This window comes from Lepus europaeus, chromosome 15 (genome assembly GCF_033115175.1).
Source record: "Lepus europaeus isolate LE1 chromosome 15, mLepTim1.pri, whole genome shotgun sequence".
Classification (NCBI taxonomy): Eukaryota; Metazoa; Chordata; class Mammalia; order Lagomorpha; family Leporidae; genus Lepus; species Lepus europaeus.
Window position 1 is genome coordinate 91,315,466 of NC_084841.1, and position 17,019 is coordinate 91,332,484.

At 50.4% G+C, this 17,019-nt stretch overlaps 1 protein-coding gene across 2 annotated transcripts in view; it reads right to left on the minus strand.

The window, feature by feature from the left end:
* Positions 1-17,019, minus strand: part of RASGRF2 (Ras protein specific guanine nucleotide releasing factor 2) — a 194,714-nt gene that overhangs the window by 108,240 nt on the left and 69,455 nt on the right. For both annotated transcript variants that reach the window (XM_062211995.1, XM_062211994.1), the window contains exons 3-4: positions 8,651-8,798; positions 7,558-7,647 (exon numbers count right to left, since the gene is read on the minus strand). In XM_062211995.1, the coding sequence (XP_062067979.1) occupies positions 7,558-7,647; positions 8,651-8,798 (238 nt within the window). The remainder of the gene's footprint in view (positions 1-7,557; positions 7,648-8,650; positions 8,799-17,019) is intronic.

Consider the following 17,019-nt stretch of genomic DNA (forward strand, 5'->3'; position numbering starts at 1 on the left):
CACACGGCTGATACACTGGGGGACAGCCTAGTGCCCACACTGCTGATACACTGGGGACAGCCTGGTGACCACACGGCTGATATACTGGGGACAGCCTGGTGACCACACGGCTGATATACTGGGGACAGCCTGGTGACCACACGGCTGATAACTGGGGACAACCTGTTGACCACACGGCTGATACACTGGGGATAGCCTGGTGACCACACGGCTGATATACTGGGACAGCCTGGTGACCACACGGCTGATACACTGGGGATAGCCTGGTGACCACACGGCTGATACACTGGGGGACAGCCTAGTGCCCACACTGCTGATACACTGGGGACAGCCTGGTGACCACACGGCTGATATACTGGGGACAGCCTGGTGACCACACGGCTGATATACTGGGGACAGCCTGGTGACCACACGGCTGATAACTGGGGACAACCTGTTGACCACACGGCTGATACACTGGGGAGAGCCTGGTGACCACACGGCTGATATACTGGGACAGCCTGGTGACCACACGGCTGATACACTGGGGATAGCCTGGTGACCACACGGCTGATACACTGGGACAGCCTGGTGACCACACGGCTGATACACTGGGGACAGCCTAGTGCCCACACTGCTGATACACTGGGCACAGCCTGGTGACCACACTGCTGATACACTAGGGACAGCATGGTGACCACACGGCTGATACACTGGGGAGAGCCTGGTGACCACACGGCTGATACACTGGGGACAGCCTGGTGACCACACGGCTGATACACTGGGACAGCCTGGGGGACTACATTGCCTTTAAGTCAGGCCTAGAACCCTGAGGTGAACAGGGTGACTGCTCACCCAGATTAAAGAAACAAACGTGCCCCCTCCGCCCCCATAATAGTGACCTGTGGCCAGCTGTGTGAGGGCTGGTGCCATTTTGGGACATAAGCAGGTAGCAGCTGCTCCAGCTCTTGTGCGCACACCCAGCAACTAGCAGGGACACTCCCAATCGGTCAGCAGGAGCAACCACGGCAGCTAATAGCAACTGGCAGCCATGGTTCCCACCTCCACAGCTGCACCCAGGACAAGGGGTGGGGAGGGGGAGCTACTGCAATGGAAGGGAAGTGCTGCCTGCGGGGACCCTTGTACAGCCCAGCACGACTGTATAGTGACTGGGGCTGCGGCCGGCTGGTAGTGTGTCCGCCTGTGATCCAGGGCTTTTATCGAGGGAAAAACCTGCATTCCCTACTGGCTTAGAGTCTGGCTTGGAGGATCCAGCTCAATCTACCAGGGTGGAACACACACAGGCAGCGGTTCTGGGACCCCTTCCATCTCTGTGGACAGGGCAGGCTGGCAGGGTGGAGTGGGCCCTCTTGTACTCCTTGACCGTGGGAGCCCTGGGTGCTGAGATAGAAAACACTGTGACTGCGTGAGAGGAGACAGGGGGTAGCTGGGTCTCTGGGCAATTAACGGTGCTGCCCCACACTCTCGGAGCTCCTTGGTTGCCTAGAGCAGCACTGCATGGGAACCATGCTCACAGTGAGGACTGCACAGATATGTGCGGTTCATCTGGGGTTGCGGGTGAGTGTTGAACACACTGGGTGTTAACACCCAGGTATTGCTCAGCTTGGAGGAGAGGACGTAAGAGGGTGATCACACCCACAGAGGTGACCATTCCTCTCCCTCCTGTTATCCAGAGGAGAGCTACCACTCTCAACTTGAGTGTGGTCTGGATACTCACCCCATGCTGGAGCACTGACCAGAGCTCCCTGGCCACGCCCACCACACACCTCTTGGTATTCACTGAAAGTGCAGACAGTCCACTATGTCACAGTGGCATAACTCAAAGATAAAAGCCATCAGAAGAAAAAATAAAACAATTAATTCCACAAATGCCTAAAAATGAATGCAGAAATTCAAAAAACAAGAATAAGGAAGACACCATGACCCCCTGTAAAGAAACACAACATTTCAATGTTAGTATGTGGAAATAAGAGATTGATGAAATGCCAGAAAAGGAATTCAAAAATTAGTCATAGGATTATTCAAACGCAACCATAAGCAGATCCACAAACTAAAAAAAACATACATGATATGAATGAAAATATTCCCCATGAAATTGAGATTTCAAAGAGAAATAAAAATAATATTGGATATGAGGAATTCAATAGATCAAATATAAAATGTGGTGAAAAGCCTTAACAACAGACTTGGTAAGGCAGAAGAAAGAATATCCAAGCTAGAAGACGTTTGTCCATAACCAACTTATCTTTGACAAAGGAGCAAATATCAATCCCCAGAGCAAAGACAGTCTCTTCAACAAATGGTACTGGTAAAACTGGATCTCTACACACAGAAGTATGAAACAAGACCCCTACTTTACACTTTACACAAAAATCCACTCAAAATGGATCAGTAACCTAACTCTATGACCTGATCCCATCAAATTACTAAAGAACACTTGAGAAATCCTACAAGACACTGGCATAGGGGAAGACTTCTTGGAAAAGACTCCAGAAACACAGGCAATCAAAGCTAAAATTAACAATGGGATTACATCAAACTGAGAAGCTTCTACACTGCAAAACCACTCAGCAAAGTGAAGAAGCAACTGACAGAATGGAAGAAAATATTTGCAAACTATGCAACTGATAAAGAATTAATAACCAAAATATATAAAAAGCTCAAGAAACTCAACAACAACAAAGCAAGCAATCCAGTTAAGAAATGGGCAATGGACCTAAACAGACATTTTTCTAGAGAGGAATTTCAAATGGCAAACAGACACATGAAAAAATGCTTAGGATCACCAGCCATCAGGAAAATGTGAATCAAAACCACAATGATGTTTCACCTCACCCCAGTTAGAATGGCTCTCATACAGAAATCAACAAACAAATGCTGCCAAGGATATGGAGAAAAGAGTACCCTAATCCACTGTTGGTGGGAATGTAAACTGGTAAAGCCACAGTGGAAGACAGTATGGAAATACCTCAGAAATCTGAATGTAGACCTACCATATGACCCAGCCACCCACACTGAAATTTCTCCAAAGGAAATGAAATCAGTATATGAAAGAGTTATCTGCATCCCCATGTTTATTACAGCTCAATTCACAATAGCTGAGATATGGAATCAACCCAGATGCCCATCAACTGAAGACTGGATGAAGAAATTGATACACACACACACACACACACACACTATGGAATACTACACAGCAGTAAAAAAATGAAATCCTGTCCTTTGCAACAAAATGTATGCAACTGGAAACCATTATACTTAGTGAAATAAGCCAGTCACAAAAAGACAAAAACCATATGGTCTCTCTGATCTGTGGTAACTAACAGATTACCTACAACAGTAATCTATAGGAGCAAAACTGACACTGTGTGATGCAAGTATTTTGAACAGCCCTTGTCTTGACAATGTTTTTTTGTTCGCTTGTCTTTGCTTTTGTTTTTTTCTACTTCATACTATTCGGGGAACTCTATTTAGTGTAGGGTTAATCTTCTGAGTATAAAATTAACTGAAAATATATCTTTTTAAAAAATGAGAGGAGCTGGTGCTGTGGCATAGTGGGTAAAGCTGCTGCCTGCAATGCAGGCATCCCATATGGGTGCCAGTTCGAATCCTGGCTGCTCCATTTCCAATCCAGCTCTCTGCTATGGCCTGGGAAAGCAGTGGAAAATGGCCCAAGTCCTTGGGCCCCTGCAGCCGCATGGGAGACCTGGAGGAAGCTCCTGGCTCCTAGCTTTGTAAGGTGCAGCTCTGGCCATTGTGAACCAGTGGATGGAAGACCTCTCTCTCTCTCTCTCTCTCTCTCTCTCTCTCTTTGCAGCTCTGTAACTCTGCCTTTCAAATAAATAAATACATCTTAAAAAAAAAAGTAAGAATGGGAATGGGAGAGTGAGGAGGAAGGGTGGGAGTATAGGCAGGAGGGATCTAGGGTGGGAAGAATCACCATGTTCCCAAATTTGTATATATTAAATACATGAAGTTTGTATTCTTCAAATACAATTTAAAAAAAAAGTAAAACCTGTGCTTGAAGTTTTTACACCGAAGTGAATGTATCTTTCAACTGCATGTTCCTGCGAGCTCTGTGTACCTTCAGGCCCAGGCACTTCCTCGTTGCCTTTCCAGGACTGGCTGACTCCACTTAGCACCCTGTCCTCATGGCTGTGCCCAGCTGCAGCAGGTGCCAGACCTTCTCCCACACGTGCACATCTACTGTACATGGATACCACATTTTGCCATTCTGTGTCCACGGACATTCTGGTTGCTCCCAACTCTGGGCTATTGTGAACCTGAGTGCACAAATATCTCTTCAAGATTCTAGTCCTGTTTTCAGGTTTTTTGGTCATTCACACAAAAGAGAGATTGCTGGATCATATTTTTACTTTTAACTTTTTTGAGTAACTTCCTTAATGTTTTTCACAGGCATTGCACCATTTGACAGTCTAAGTGGACAAGTGGCCCACTTCTTCACGCCCTCAACAACACTTGTTCCAGCTTCTGTTTGCTTTGTTTGTTTGCTTTTATGTTAACTCTCTTAAACGTTGTGAGTTCAGATCTCACTGTACTTTTGACTGGTACTTCTCTGATGCCCAGTGATGCAAAGCATCTTTTCCTAGGCTTCTTGGCCATCTGTACGTCGTTTTTGAACAATGGATGACTCACTGCCCATTTTAAAACAGGTCATCTGACTTTTTTGTTGCTGGATTCTGTTTTGTTCCTGCCACGCCTATGACATGAGTGTCAGAGATCAGCTCTTCCAGCCCCTTCCTTGAGGAACAAGAAAGCTGAATCCCACAGTAAGAGCTAGGAGTGCTACAAGGTTCTATTTTTCACTTACCTTTCATTACTACAATACTTTCCAAGCCACACAGGCAAGATAAACATGAACTATTTGCAACAGAGATTGTTTTATGGAAAAAAATGGAATATAATTTAATATGAAGTCAATTTTGTATAAAACAAGATAGCCTCTAAAATTGACTTGAACTCCCTAGGTATAATTTGAAAAACAACAGACAAACCTCAGAAAGTGCATGGGCCTGTGTGCTTCGACCACACAATAAACATTTATTGAACATCTGTTGTCTTCATTTATTTTGAAATGCAGAGAAAGAGACAAATTGGATCACAGGAGGAGAAGTCACTCATCTACTGGTTCAGTCCTCCAAAGCCTGAAACAGCCAGGAGCCCACAGCTCCATCCACATCTCCAACGCGAGTGGCAGGGACTCAACTACTTGAGCCAGCAGGGTGCACATCAGCAGGAAACCGGAGGCAGAAGCAGAGCCAGGGCTCGAACCCAGGTACTCACATGGGACTTGGGTAGCCCAAGCAGCATTCTAACTGCTGCACCAAATGCCTGCCCTTAACATCTTTGTCCTGAGCAGACATAATCCTTAACCTAAAGGCTCCACCTCTAACCAGCGGGGGAACCTTGAACTCTCATCCTGTTTCTTCATTCATAAAACAATTGACCAAAAATTAGAGTCTTCTAGACATAAACTACCATGTGATAAAATACATGAGACAGCGTGAGATGTGGTGGACACAGCAACGTAGCAGACTGCAAGTTGACCATAACTGACCGCATTAGACCACCACCGGCTCTTCTTTCTCGGGAAGCACTGTTATCGCGTCAAGGCCTCCCAAAACTTCTTATTTCTTCCATATATGTTGTGCTTGTGGCCTAAATCACCATGTACTTAAAGAACAACCCCTAATTTCGCAATGCTCCCAATGTTGTCACCCTACTACCAATTCCCATTCAAGGGTTAAGACTGCTGCGCTTCAAATGATAAACATTCAGCAAATTTAATACAATGATGTGGGGGCAAATTATGCAAACTCTGCAGGGTAAATAATATACATATTATTTGGGGAACTTTAGTGAATAATTTTCATGAACTATAACCAACTTCAAGTTTCGATCTCTAGAAATTAAAAAATCACACTTATATTTGTCCAGATCAGAATACAGAAGCAATGGGGCCAGCGCTGTGTCGTAGTGGGTAAAGCTGCCACCTGTGGTGCCAGCATCCCATACGGGAGCCAGTTTGAGCCCCTGCTGCTCCACTTCCAATCCAGCCCTCTGCTATGGCCTGGGAAAGCAGGAGAGGATGGCCCAAGAGCTTGGGCCCCTGCACGCACACGGGAGATCCAGAAGAAGCCCCCAGCTTCTGGCTTTGGATCAACACAGCTCCAGCCATTGCGGCCATTTGGGCAGTGAACCAGCAGATGGAAGACCCCTCTCTCTCTCTGTCTTTGCCCTCTCTGTAACTCTGCCTTTCAAATAAATAAATAAATCTTTAAAAAAAATAAGTTCATGAAAAAAATCTAATTATCATTTAAAGAATAGAGAAGCAACTCACTTAAAAACATTCCTTTCCACAAAGACATTAATTTGAGATTTAAAGGATAAAAAGTTAATTTTATAACCAATTGAACAAATTCAAAAATAGTTTAAAATGATTTAAGAAACAGAAAGGTGAGAAAAACATAAAAAAAGAAAGGTATTCTACCATGATTCTTCCATTTAACAGAACTATTTTCAAAACCAACTAAGTGGAACTTTTTGCTTCATCAAACCTTTCTATATCTTTGGGCAGATGTTGTTGGCTGTGCACGTATTTACTGACAGCTTCCACAACAGAACTGAAAACTCGATGTTATTAATATCTTCATTTACATGTAACTGCATACTATTAAAAGAAAAGCCTTAGCACTGCTCTTGCAACACAAACAAGACCCAAATAAAATTCTTTCAATCCTAAAGGAACGGTGCCGCTCTGGTTTCTTTTCATCTTTTGAAAATTGAAAACATGCACCTTAGCCCTAAGAATCATTTCTACTTTAAGTCTTGATCAACATTTAAAGTTTTATAACAGATAAACTATTGAACTTAAGTTAACAAGTATTTCACGTAGAAAGTAGGAGGAAGAAGACATGAAGACTGAAGACACGCGTGCTGGACAAGTTCTTTCAATGTGACGCTTTTTGCAGAATGTTAAGATTATGGACTCGAAACCCAGACCACATAAGTCAAAGCAGGGTGGGCTAGGGTGGGTGTCCATACCCAAGTCTTTGCAAAAGGTGAGCAGCCACAGATGGCAGCAGGATGGAAAGACCGGTGACCACGGATGTCAGACGAGAAACCACAATAAAGCAACTCTGAACACGTGCATTGATGTGCCAGTCATCCCACATGTCCAGAACAAACAATTTTCCCTAAACAGCACTGAGGATTAAAGCTGCAAGAAACATCTTGGACATAAAACTTAAAGAACTATTCCCCCTACACATGACAGCAGCACAAAGCCAGGAGGCTTCACAGCCCTCGGTGAACCCAGCCAGGGAACACAACTGACGTCACGGCAGGTCCTGGCGTCCTTCCCACACAGCCCCAAGCAGATGCCCAAAACTGGAAAGAACCTGCAAGCCACTGTTCTCCGGGGAAGCCAAGTATGGAGCCTGCTCAGGGGGGGGGCGAGGCCAGGAGCCCTCAGCAGGACAGCCCCGGCTGCCCGGCTCAGAGCTCAGAGCCACACACCGCCTCCACCACACCCACCTTTTTGATCTTCTTGATGTCTGGGTCCTCGTCTTCTTGGTTGCTGTGGTAAGGGCGCATCCGCTCCTTGGTTTTATTGAGAGCGATGATCTGCAACACAGCATCAGTCCAAGTGGTGATTTGGGAAATACTGGGCTAGGAACCCCCGGGCTCTCACACTCTCTGCACCCTCTTCTTTGTGCTGATGTGGGGGGCCCCATGCACTACTCCTAACTGGGGTTACACACAAGAGTGCTCACAGAGGGACTGGACAGTGACCTGGGGTCTGGGTCGGGAGAAATGCCAGCCCTAGACTCGGCACCCAACGCCAAGGCCTCCTTGGGAGCTCAGGGACGTGGTGCCCATGTTGCCACGAGGTCTCTAAACACAGGGACACCCACAGCTCCTGTTCCCAGAACCACCCAGGACACACGGAGCAGCCCTCATAGGCATCCTGGGGGAGACAGCGACCACCAGGGGAAGCTCGGAGCCAGGGTTTGGTCCCGGTCAGCCAGGGGGACCACTCAGGACCACCAGCAAGCAGATGCCTGAGCAGCTGGTTGACCGTGGCTCCACCACCCCTCCTGTTCTCCTGGACATCAGCCTCAGGCACTGGGGGTGCAGGGCCCGGGAGGTCACAGCTGGGGACGAGGTGACAGTCAGCACGGGGGAGGAGACCAGGCAAAGGGCACCCTAGCAACTGTCTTTCAGTTCAACCCAAATGCGCTTTCCACAGAGGGGGAGAGCTGGGCCCCTTCCACCTGCAGGAAGCAGAGTGTTCTGAACTCACTTCCGGTGCCCCCTTACTTTCATTTCAGACTTGATTACATCTATGCCAGGGTTGCGATTGCCGAAGTGGTCACAGTTACCCAGTTCGGCCAGCTCCTGAATTTCCGGCTCAGCAGAGGCCATCAGGAGCACACGCCACCCTGCTAAGTTCTCATCGCACACTGACCTAACGCCCACAGGGACCATGGAGTCAGGTCGGGGTCAGGAGCCCAGCCGGGCAAGAGCTGACGGCAGAGGAACGCAGGCTGCGGTGGCAACTCTGCCTGCTCTGCCACACGTGATCACAGGACGAGAAACAGGGGACGGGATCTCCCGCGGGGAATACCTCTGACTTCAGCCTTTCGATTTCCGTGTCCTGGTCTTCAAGTTGATGGCGAAGTTGGTTAGCTGCAATTTTTTCTGTCTCTACAATCTGAACTAGGTGAATATACTTCTGCATCAGAACTTCCCTCTCAATCAGAATGTCTGCGTAACTTGAGAGAAAATGGCACAGTTAGTCACGGAGCAATCGTCCTACCACAGCTCCATATCAGCAGCACAGACCACACTGAGAGGGGCACTCAGGAACACATTTGTGGCAAACTCCAGAAACACCGATTCCAGCTTGCATTTGCGATCCCTCAACAACGCAGCATTTGGGGGTCAACGTCATGGTGCAGCGGGTTAAGCTGCTGCCCACAATGCCAACATCTCAGATGGGTGCCAGTTCGAGTCCCTGTTGCTCCACTTCTGATCCAGCTCCCTGCTAATGCATCTGGGAAAGCAGTGGAAGATGGCCCAGGACCTTGGGCCCCTGCACCCACGCGGGAGACCCAGAAGGAGTTCCTGCCTCATGGCTTCATCCTGGCCCAGGCCCAGCTGTGGTGACTATTTGGGGAGTAAACCAGTGGACAGAAGGCTGATATCTCTCTGTCTCTTCTTTTCTCTGTAATTCTTTCAAATAAACAAATCTTTTTAAAAACTCTGAGCCATCATCGCTTCACATGTTCTTTCTAAGAGTTCATCGTACCAAAAATACTATCAAATAAGTGAGGAAAAGGCCAAGGTCAAAATAGTTTGAAAAAGGAAGCAGTGTCTCCTTTAACAAAGAGAGGGCGGGCTCGTGGCTCAGTGGCACGCGGCTCCCAGGGGCGCTATCCAGGGTGCTTCAGGAGGCGGCACGTGCCAATCACAGGGGAGCTGCCGCGAGCAAGACTGCGCAATGCTTGAAAACTCAAGACTCTGCCGGAGACCGGGGACCGCCAGTTCAGCTGGGCTCGCTCAGGGTGGCGAGAACACACACTGCTCTCTTTCTAGAACCAAAAGGAACGACACTTCCATTCCAGAATCAGGTTCGATTATGAGGGCCCAGACTCCAGCACGAGCTGGTGTCCACTTCTCTGCCTGAGGGCAGCAAAGACACAATTTGCTCTGAGATTCCCGTGGCAAGGCAGTGGTGTGGCACCTGCAGCTCTGCCCCAGGTCTTCTCGCGCTGTTCAGCGTGAATTGCCTGCGCCTTCATTCAAAAAATGGTATGATAACAGTAATTAAGGGTAATGGTTACTATCCACCCAGGGCATAGCACGTACATTGATCATCTCACCTCATCTCCCAGCCAGCAAGCCCAGGAGGTGCGATTTCTGATCCTCAACACAGAGAAAGGATCTGATCTCACAGATCACACTGGCCTCAGACAGCACAGCGAGTGGGTGGCACAGCTGGCCTTCGAACCAAGGTGTGTCTGACCCTGTGCCAGCATTCTCAACCACAGCTGAGCTGTCTCTATGATGAGAAACAGCGCCCTGGGTATAAACAGGGGTGCTGCCACAGAGCCGTGCGGAGACGGTCAGATGGCCGCCCAGGCCTCTTCTCTGAGAGCTTGAGCCATCATGGCTGAGTTGCCATCAAAAACCTGCCGTCAAGGCCGGGGAAGCCAGCCTGGAGGAGTTTGGCAGCCCAAGCTAAGCCGAATGGTTTACACACTTCCGTGCTTGCTCGTCAGTCTTTGGAGAAATGCACCAGCTGGGTTACCAGCGTGCTTAGCTTGGCACTCGGGAGCAAAGCAGCACTTTATGTTCTCCGCACGCCAGGAGAGAGGCAGAAGGCGAGTGCAGTCCAGGACGGGAGGCTGCACGGATGCAGACTGGGCGCCAGGGTCTGCCTCCCTTCACCTCCAGGGTCCCGCTGACAGGCTGGGGAGTGCTTTCTGTGCAAAGAGGGACCGATGACAGCACGGCGAGACAGGAGAGCGTGCCAGATGGTTTATAAGCTCCAGGATGAGAGCCCCCAAGCAGAACTCACTCGGTGGGGAAATGAGAGCTGTACAAAAGACAGGCACAGAGGCAGAGTTCTCACCAAGCCCAGGGCAGCCGACAGCCACAGGGCACGGGAGGTGACAGGAGGCCAAACGCAGAGGCGTCCAGCACATGTGGAAGTCAGGTGCCTTTCACAACCCCCTCCCCCCCCAACAAGGCAGCAGAAAGCGCCGCTGGTGCCATGATGTCCCCCAGGGCACAATCCAAGATCTGCTGTGCGGAGGAGGGAGCCACCTGTCCGAGAAAGGCTTGTGAGTGGCGCAGAAGAAGCCAGCGCCTGTGACGCTGCACCCCACAGGGGAGCCACCTGCTTCCGACCCAGCTCCCTGCTGATGGCGTGAGAAGGCGCTGGGCAACAGCCCCGGTCCTTGGGCCCCTATGTCCATGTGGGAGACCCGGATGGAGCTTCTGGCTCCTAGCTTCAGTCTGGCCCAGCCCTGGCCATAGCAGTCATTTGGGGAGTGGACAGTGGATGGAAGATTTCTCCCTCTCTCTGAAATTCTTTTGCATCAATCAATAGATAATTTTTAAAGGCTCCTAAGAAGGGAATCGGACTCCAAGACACGGCAAGGCTTGGGTTGACTCCAGACAGCCTCTACAGATACAACCACGAAGCAATAAGCAATGGCTTTTTTTTTTTTTTTTTTTTTTGCTGTGTAACAAATTCCCCCAAGTGTGGCAGCTTGGAACAGTACATATTCATCATCATCTCAGTTCCGGGTCAGGAGTCCAGGCTGACTCTGGTGAGGGCCCTACTCAGGGTCTCCCGTGCCATGATGCAGCTGCTGGCCGAGGCACAGCCTCTTCTCGAGTCTCAGCTGGGGAAGGACCTTCCTGCAAACATATTCCCGCTACAGGAGAAACCTGTTTCCCTGCAGCTATGGACTGCGTAGCCACTGGCTGCTGTTTCTTTTTTTTAAAAAAAAGACTTATTTATTTGGAAGCCGAGTTACAGAGAAGGAGAGGTAGAGGCAGAGAGGGAGAGAGATCTTCCATCTGCTGGTTCATTCCCCAAATGGCCACAATGGTCAGGGCTAGGCCAGGCCAAAGGCAGGAGCCAGGAGCTTCATCGGGATCTCCCATGTGGATGCAGGGGCCCAAGCACTTGGGCTATCCTCCGTTGCTTTCCCAGGCACATTAACAGGGAACTGGATGGAAAGTGGAGCAGCCAGGACGGTGGCTTTCCCCGCTATGCCCCAGCGCCAGCCCTGCTGGCCTCTCCGTCCTCCCTGAAGTCCGCATCTGGTGAGGTCAGGCACGCAGAGGGATCTCCCTCTTGACTTCAGTCTGCCATGCACCTTCACACATTCCTCTCCCCGGCCACATGACGTCATCTAATCAGAGACTGAGGCCCTCGTGGTGCCTAGCGGAGCCCAGCAGCCAGCAGCAAGCACAGGTCCCAACCCCGTGGGCTGGGTAAGGAATCACACAAGGAAGACTCCCACCCGCCTCCCTGCTGTCTACCCACACACCTGGAAAGACAGCTGACAGGTGTAGCAGAAACCTGCACTCACAGTCGCAGACTTAGCCTAGGCCAGCTCCCCATCACAACCCACACAGTCCTTCACTCAGACAATCGAGAATACCAAGCCTCCCCACCCCCAAAGAGGCCCCCACAGCGGGCAGCGGATGGCCCATGACCCCTGCCTTTGGTTCCCACGCCCTGTGTGGACTCCGACCCCCTTGTGGGAGCTGGACCTAATGATCCCCTTAGAAGGAGTCAAGTCTGGCAGAGTGGTGGGCGGCCTTTGCAGGGTAGCTGATGCGAGGGCCCCGCTTCTCCCCACCTGCCTCCTGCTGTCTTCTCAGAGGAAAGCAGGCCTCCAGCTGTGAGTCGCTCCTCGGGGCCCACAATAAACTGAGCGAGGTCGCGCCAATGCCACCTAGCAGCTAAGGTCGACCCCAGCACTGGGGAGGGGTGCGTCCTTGCAGCAACAGCTGAGTGGGCCCGCACTCTGACCCCACCCCGGATGACACCGCAAGTCCGGCTGCGATCACTCACTGCCTTGGGAGAGGCTGGGGCCAAGGCCCCCAGCGGAGCCGGGCCGGGGTTCCTGACCCACAGAAGCTGCGGGAGTAGACAGCTGCTTATTGCCTGACGCAAGATGGAGTCAGTCGCAAGCAGCACTGTGCGTGGGAAACAAACACGGCTCTCAATGCACCACGACCCCACAGGGCACCAGGATAACTCAGGCAATGAGATTCACTACACTCAGAAAGACATGGCAAAATGTTAGAACCATAAGGCAAGAGGAGAATGCCATGGAAAAGAAGCCATCAGGTAGCAGGGGGAGTCCTTGGGGACAAAAAGTAACGGCTGGAATTCTATTTGTCAACGGAAGTACTGAGCCATACACCAGAGACCAGAGAGAGAGAGCAGAACGCGGAACAAACGCAGAAAGAGCCTACAAGCAGGAAAGACCTTAAGTGACAAGGGAGCACAGAGCAGAGAGTGTGTCTACGGAGGGGGTTCTGGAAGGGGCAGAGACAGGGCCCCCGAAAAGGAGGAGGAAAGCAAGAAATGGAAGATCCTCCCCGAACTGAACACAGCACAGTTCACACAGCACACTGCCCACGCCGGGCAGCATCAGCAGCTCATCCCAGCAAGCGATCAGAGTCCCAGGAAAAACAGTCCCTCTGCAGGAAGAGAGAATCGAGCTGAATGCACACGGCACACTGCTCATCACAGCCCAGGATTCTCAAGGACAGCAGAGAACTGCAAAGAAACTGATTGTTTAAATAAAGCTTCATCCATTCATCTGGAAGAGCGGCAGAGAGGGAGACAGAGAGAAAGAAATCATCCATTTGCTGGTTCACTCCCCAAATGGCCAGGCCAACGCCGGGAACCACATCCAGGTCTCCCATGTGGGTGGCATGTGTCCAAGCACTTGGGCCATCTTCTGTGGCTTTCCCAGGGACATCAGGAGGGAGCTGGATTGGGAGTGAAGCAGCCAGAATTCAAACCAGCATTTCTAAGGGATGTAGGCACCACAAGTGGCATTCTGCTATGCCACAAGTGCCAGCCCCAGAGAAAATATTTGAGCCTAAATTCCTAGACCCAGGCAACCAGTCTAGCCAAGGCCAGGTCAGGATGGAAAAGGTTTGCTGAGCTGCTCAGACTCGCACAGGGAAATACTACCCAACCCAATGAAACAGAAATAACAAAACGGCACAGAACAGAAGAAACCAAGCCAGAGAAAGTGCAAGAAGCTGGAAGGAAACCAGGACCCATGCACTGCTCTCTGGGGAGGAGCAAACCCTCACTTGCAAAGCCCACATGTCTTTCTCTTGGATCAACACCAACCTCGATGCTTCAGCACATAATATTTATGGTAACCACGATGGAAACGCCCCTTACTAGTTTTTAATTTTCACAGTCAACCTCTGGCAAAGATACAGAGGCTTAATTGAACTTAGAGAGCAGGATATAAATGTTCAAACGTTTATACAGTGAGAATAAATCATAATGAAAGTTGTAAAACCTCAGGGCTGGAGGAGAGAAAACAAAATACAAACATGTTTAATGTCTTAATTTACTTATCTTTCCTAGAGGAAGTTAATACACACTGTCTAAAGTTGAAAGATCAATAGAGGTTTAATTATATTAGTTTAGGACATAAAGTCAACTAAACAAAGAGTCAAACGTGTTAGTACAAAAACAGACAGTGCAAACAACAGCCATAAGTAGTATTTAAGGCTGTTAAGTTTTTCACCTGTACAGCAGGAAGCATATCCTAAAGTTAACTGGCCAAGAAATAGATGAAGGGTTCATAAAACATAACGCATGAATAGCCAATAAATGTATGCAAAAAGGTCTTACTTGAGCATGTAGAAATTAGCAAAACTGCTTATGGAATGAGCGTTTGGCACAGCAGCTATGAAGCCATTTGGGTGCCCACATCCCAGCAGAGTGCCTGGGTTTGAGTCCCAGCTCTGCTTCTGACTCCGGCTCCCTGCTAATGCGTAAGCTGGGAGCAGCAGTGACACCTCAAGTATTTGGGTCTCTGCCACCCACATGGGAGACCCGACCCAGCCCTGGCTGTCTGGGCACTGGGAAGTGAATGAGCAGGTGGGAGATATTCATTCTGCGCTCCTCCCACCCCCTCAGCTCCCCTCTTCTCCCCCGCCCAGCTCCTCTCCCTCCCTCCCTCCCCTTCTCTCTCTCTCTCTCTGCCTTTAAAATAAATACATTTTTAAAAGTGTTCTCAATTGGCTAAGGTTATTAACAAACTCAGGGCTCCAGGGGAACTGCCCCACGGTGCCTGGAGTGAGCAGTCTGGGAGACAACATCAGGATATGTCAGGATGCGAAAAGGCCATCTCCACCAGAGCCTCCACTTCTAATGACACGGTTCAAGAGAAACAACCGAATGCACAAAGCAACAAGACGTCCATTCATGAGAACAAGCACGAGAGCTGAGACCATATAAATACACCCATATATCCTATGAGGTGGCCAATCTCAGAACACATGTACACACGGAATGCAACTTAAAGAGGAGCTGGAACACGGTGGGGGTCCGGCTTTGTGGCACAGCGGGGAAAGGCAACACCGGCCTCCCATGTAGGTGCACGTTTGTGTCCCGGCTGCTCCACTTCCAATCCAGCTCCCTGCTAACACACCTGGGAAAGCAGCAGAAGATGGCCTAAGTGTTTGGGCTCCTGTTACTCATGTGGGAGACCTGGATGGAGGTCCTGGCTTCAGCCTGGCCCAGGGTTGGCTGTCACGGCTATTTGGGTACTAAGGGAATAGGCGGTAGATTGATTAATCCATCCATCAATCTCTCTGTCATTCCACCTTCCAAACAAAAACATATTTTAAAAAAATAGTCCAGGCCGGCGCCGTGGCTTAACAGGCTAATCCTCCAACTTGCGGTGCCGGCACACTGGTTGGGGCACCGGATTCTATCCCGGTTGCTCCTCTTCCAGACCAGCTCTCTGCTATGGCCCGGAAAGGCAGTGGAAGATGGCCCAAGTCCTTGGGCTCTGCACCCGCATGGGAGACCAGGAGAAGCTCCTGGCTTTGGATCAGCACGATGTGCCGGCCACGGCGGCCATTGGAGGGTGAACCAACAGCAAAAAGGAAGACCTTTCTCTCTGCCTCTCTCTCTCACTATCCACTCTGCCTGTCAAAAAAAAAAAAAAAGTCCAAAGCCCTGGGCACAGAAGAAAACAAAATAGAAAAAATAATCTGTGCTCGTATGGAGCTTACAGAGAACAGAAGAGACGAGGACAATGGAATGAAGCAGCGGAGCTACCTGGGGTGGTGTGCAGAGGGAGAGATGAAGTGGGGGGGTGTTCTGGGGAGGGGTCAGCACTTACCCCTGGTGTGAGAGGCCCTCATGAGAAGGCCGAGCTGCAGGGCCAGCTGCTGTAAAGCTCTCCAGGCAGCAGGAAGAGCAAGTACCAAGGCCCTGTGGTGCACGCGGCCTGGCCTGTCTGAGGATTGACAGGGCAGTGGTTTCCTGGAGTGGGGGAGGTGACAGGTACAAGGGGAAACTGGGCTCTAAAGCACAGGGACCCAGACAGTCTCGGTCTGCTCGGGGGAGATGGAGTTCCCATCAAGGTGGATAAGATTTGAGCGTTCGGCAGGACCAGGCCGGCTGCTGTGCTGGGAGGGCAGCAGGGGGCACAGGTGAGCAGGGAGACAGTGCAGGGCTGCAGTGGTACCCCAGGCAAAAATCTCAGACTGGCCCAGCTGCAGAGAAAGCGAAAGTACGTGAACAGGCACTGCCGAGGGGAAAGTCAGGCGGTGTGGTTTCTTCCTCTTCACTTCACAGCCTCCAAGCCATGCAGCTTATCTCAGCGGGGCCTCCTGGGACCGACCCTCAGTCCAGGCAGTGGGGCTCTGCCCAGCCATGGCGCTGAGCCGAGTGGACGTGCCGCACAGCCGCCCGCCGGCATCCGCCAGGGTCCCTGGATGCCTGCTCTGCCTTCATCTCCTGCAAGCCTCCGTGTGCTAAACACCGCTGAAGTTTAAGACGTTTTGCTTCATCTATTCATCATTTCTTTTCTTCCCCTTTGCTTTTTAGTCCAACTCCGAGCGAGCGAGCGAGCGAGCGCTTTCTCACTGCTAAGGGAAATAATGAAACCAAGCCATAAAAACCAACATAATGGGGGCCGGTGCCGTGGCACAGGTGAATCCTCCGCCTGCAGTGCCGGCATCCCATATGGGCACCGGTTCTAGTCCTGGCTGCTCCACTTCCAGTCCAGCTCTCTGCTGAAGCCCGGGAGGGCAGTGGAGGATGGCCCAAGTCCTTGGGCCTCTGCACCCACATGGGAGACCAGGAAGAAGCGCTTGACTCTTGGCTTTGGATCGGCGCAGCTCCAGCTGTTGCGGCCGTTTGGGGAGTGAACCAATGGAAGGAAGACCTTTCTCTCTCCCTCTCCCTCTGTCTGT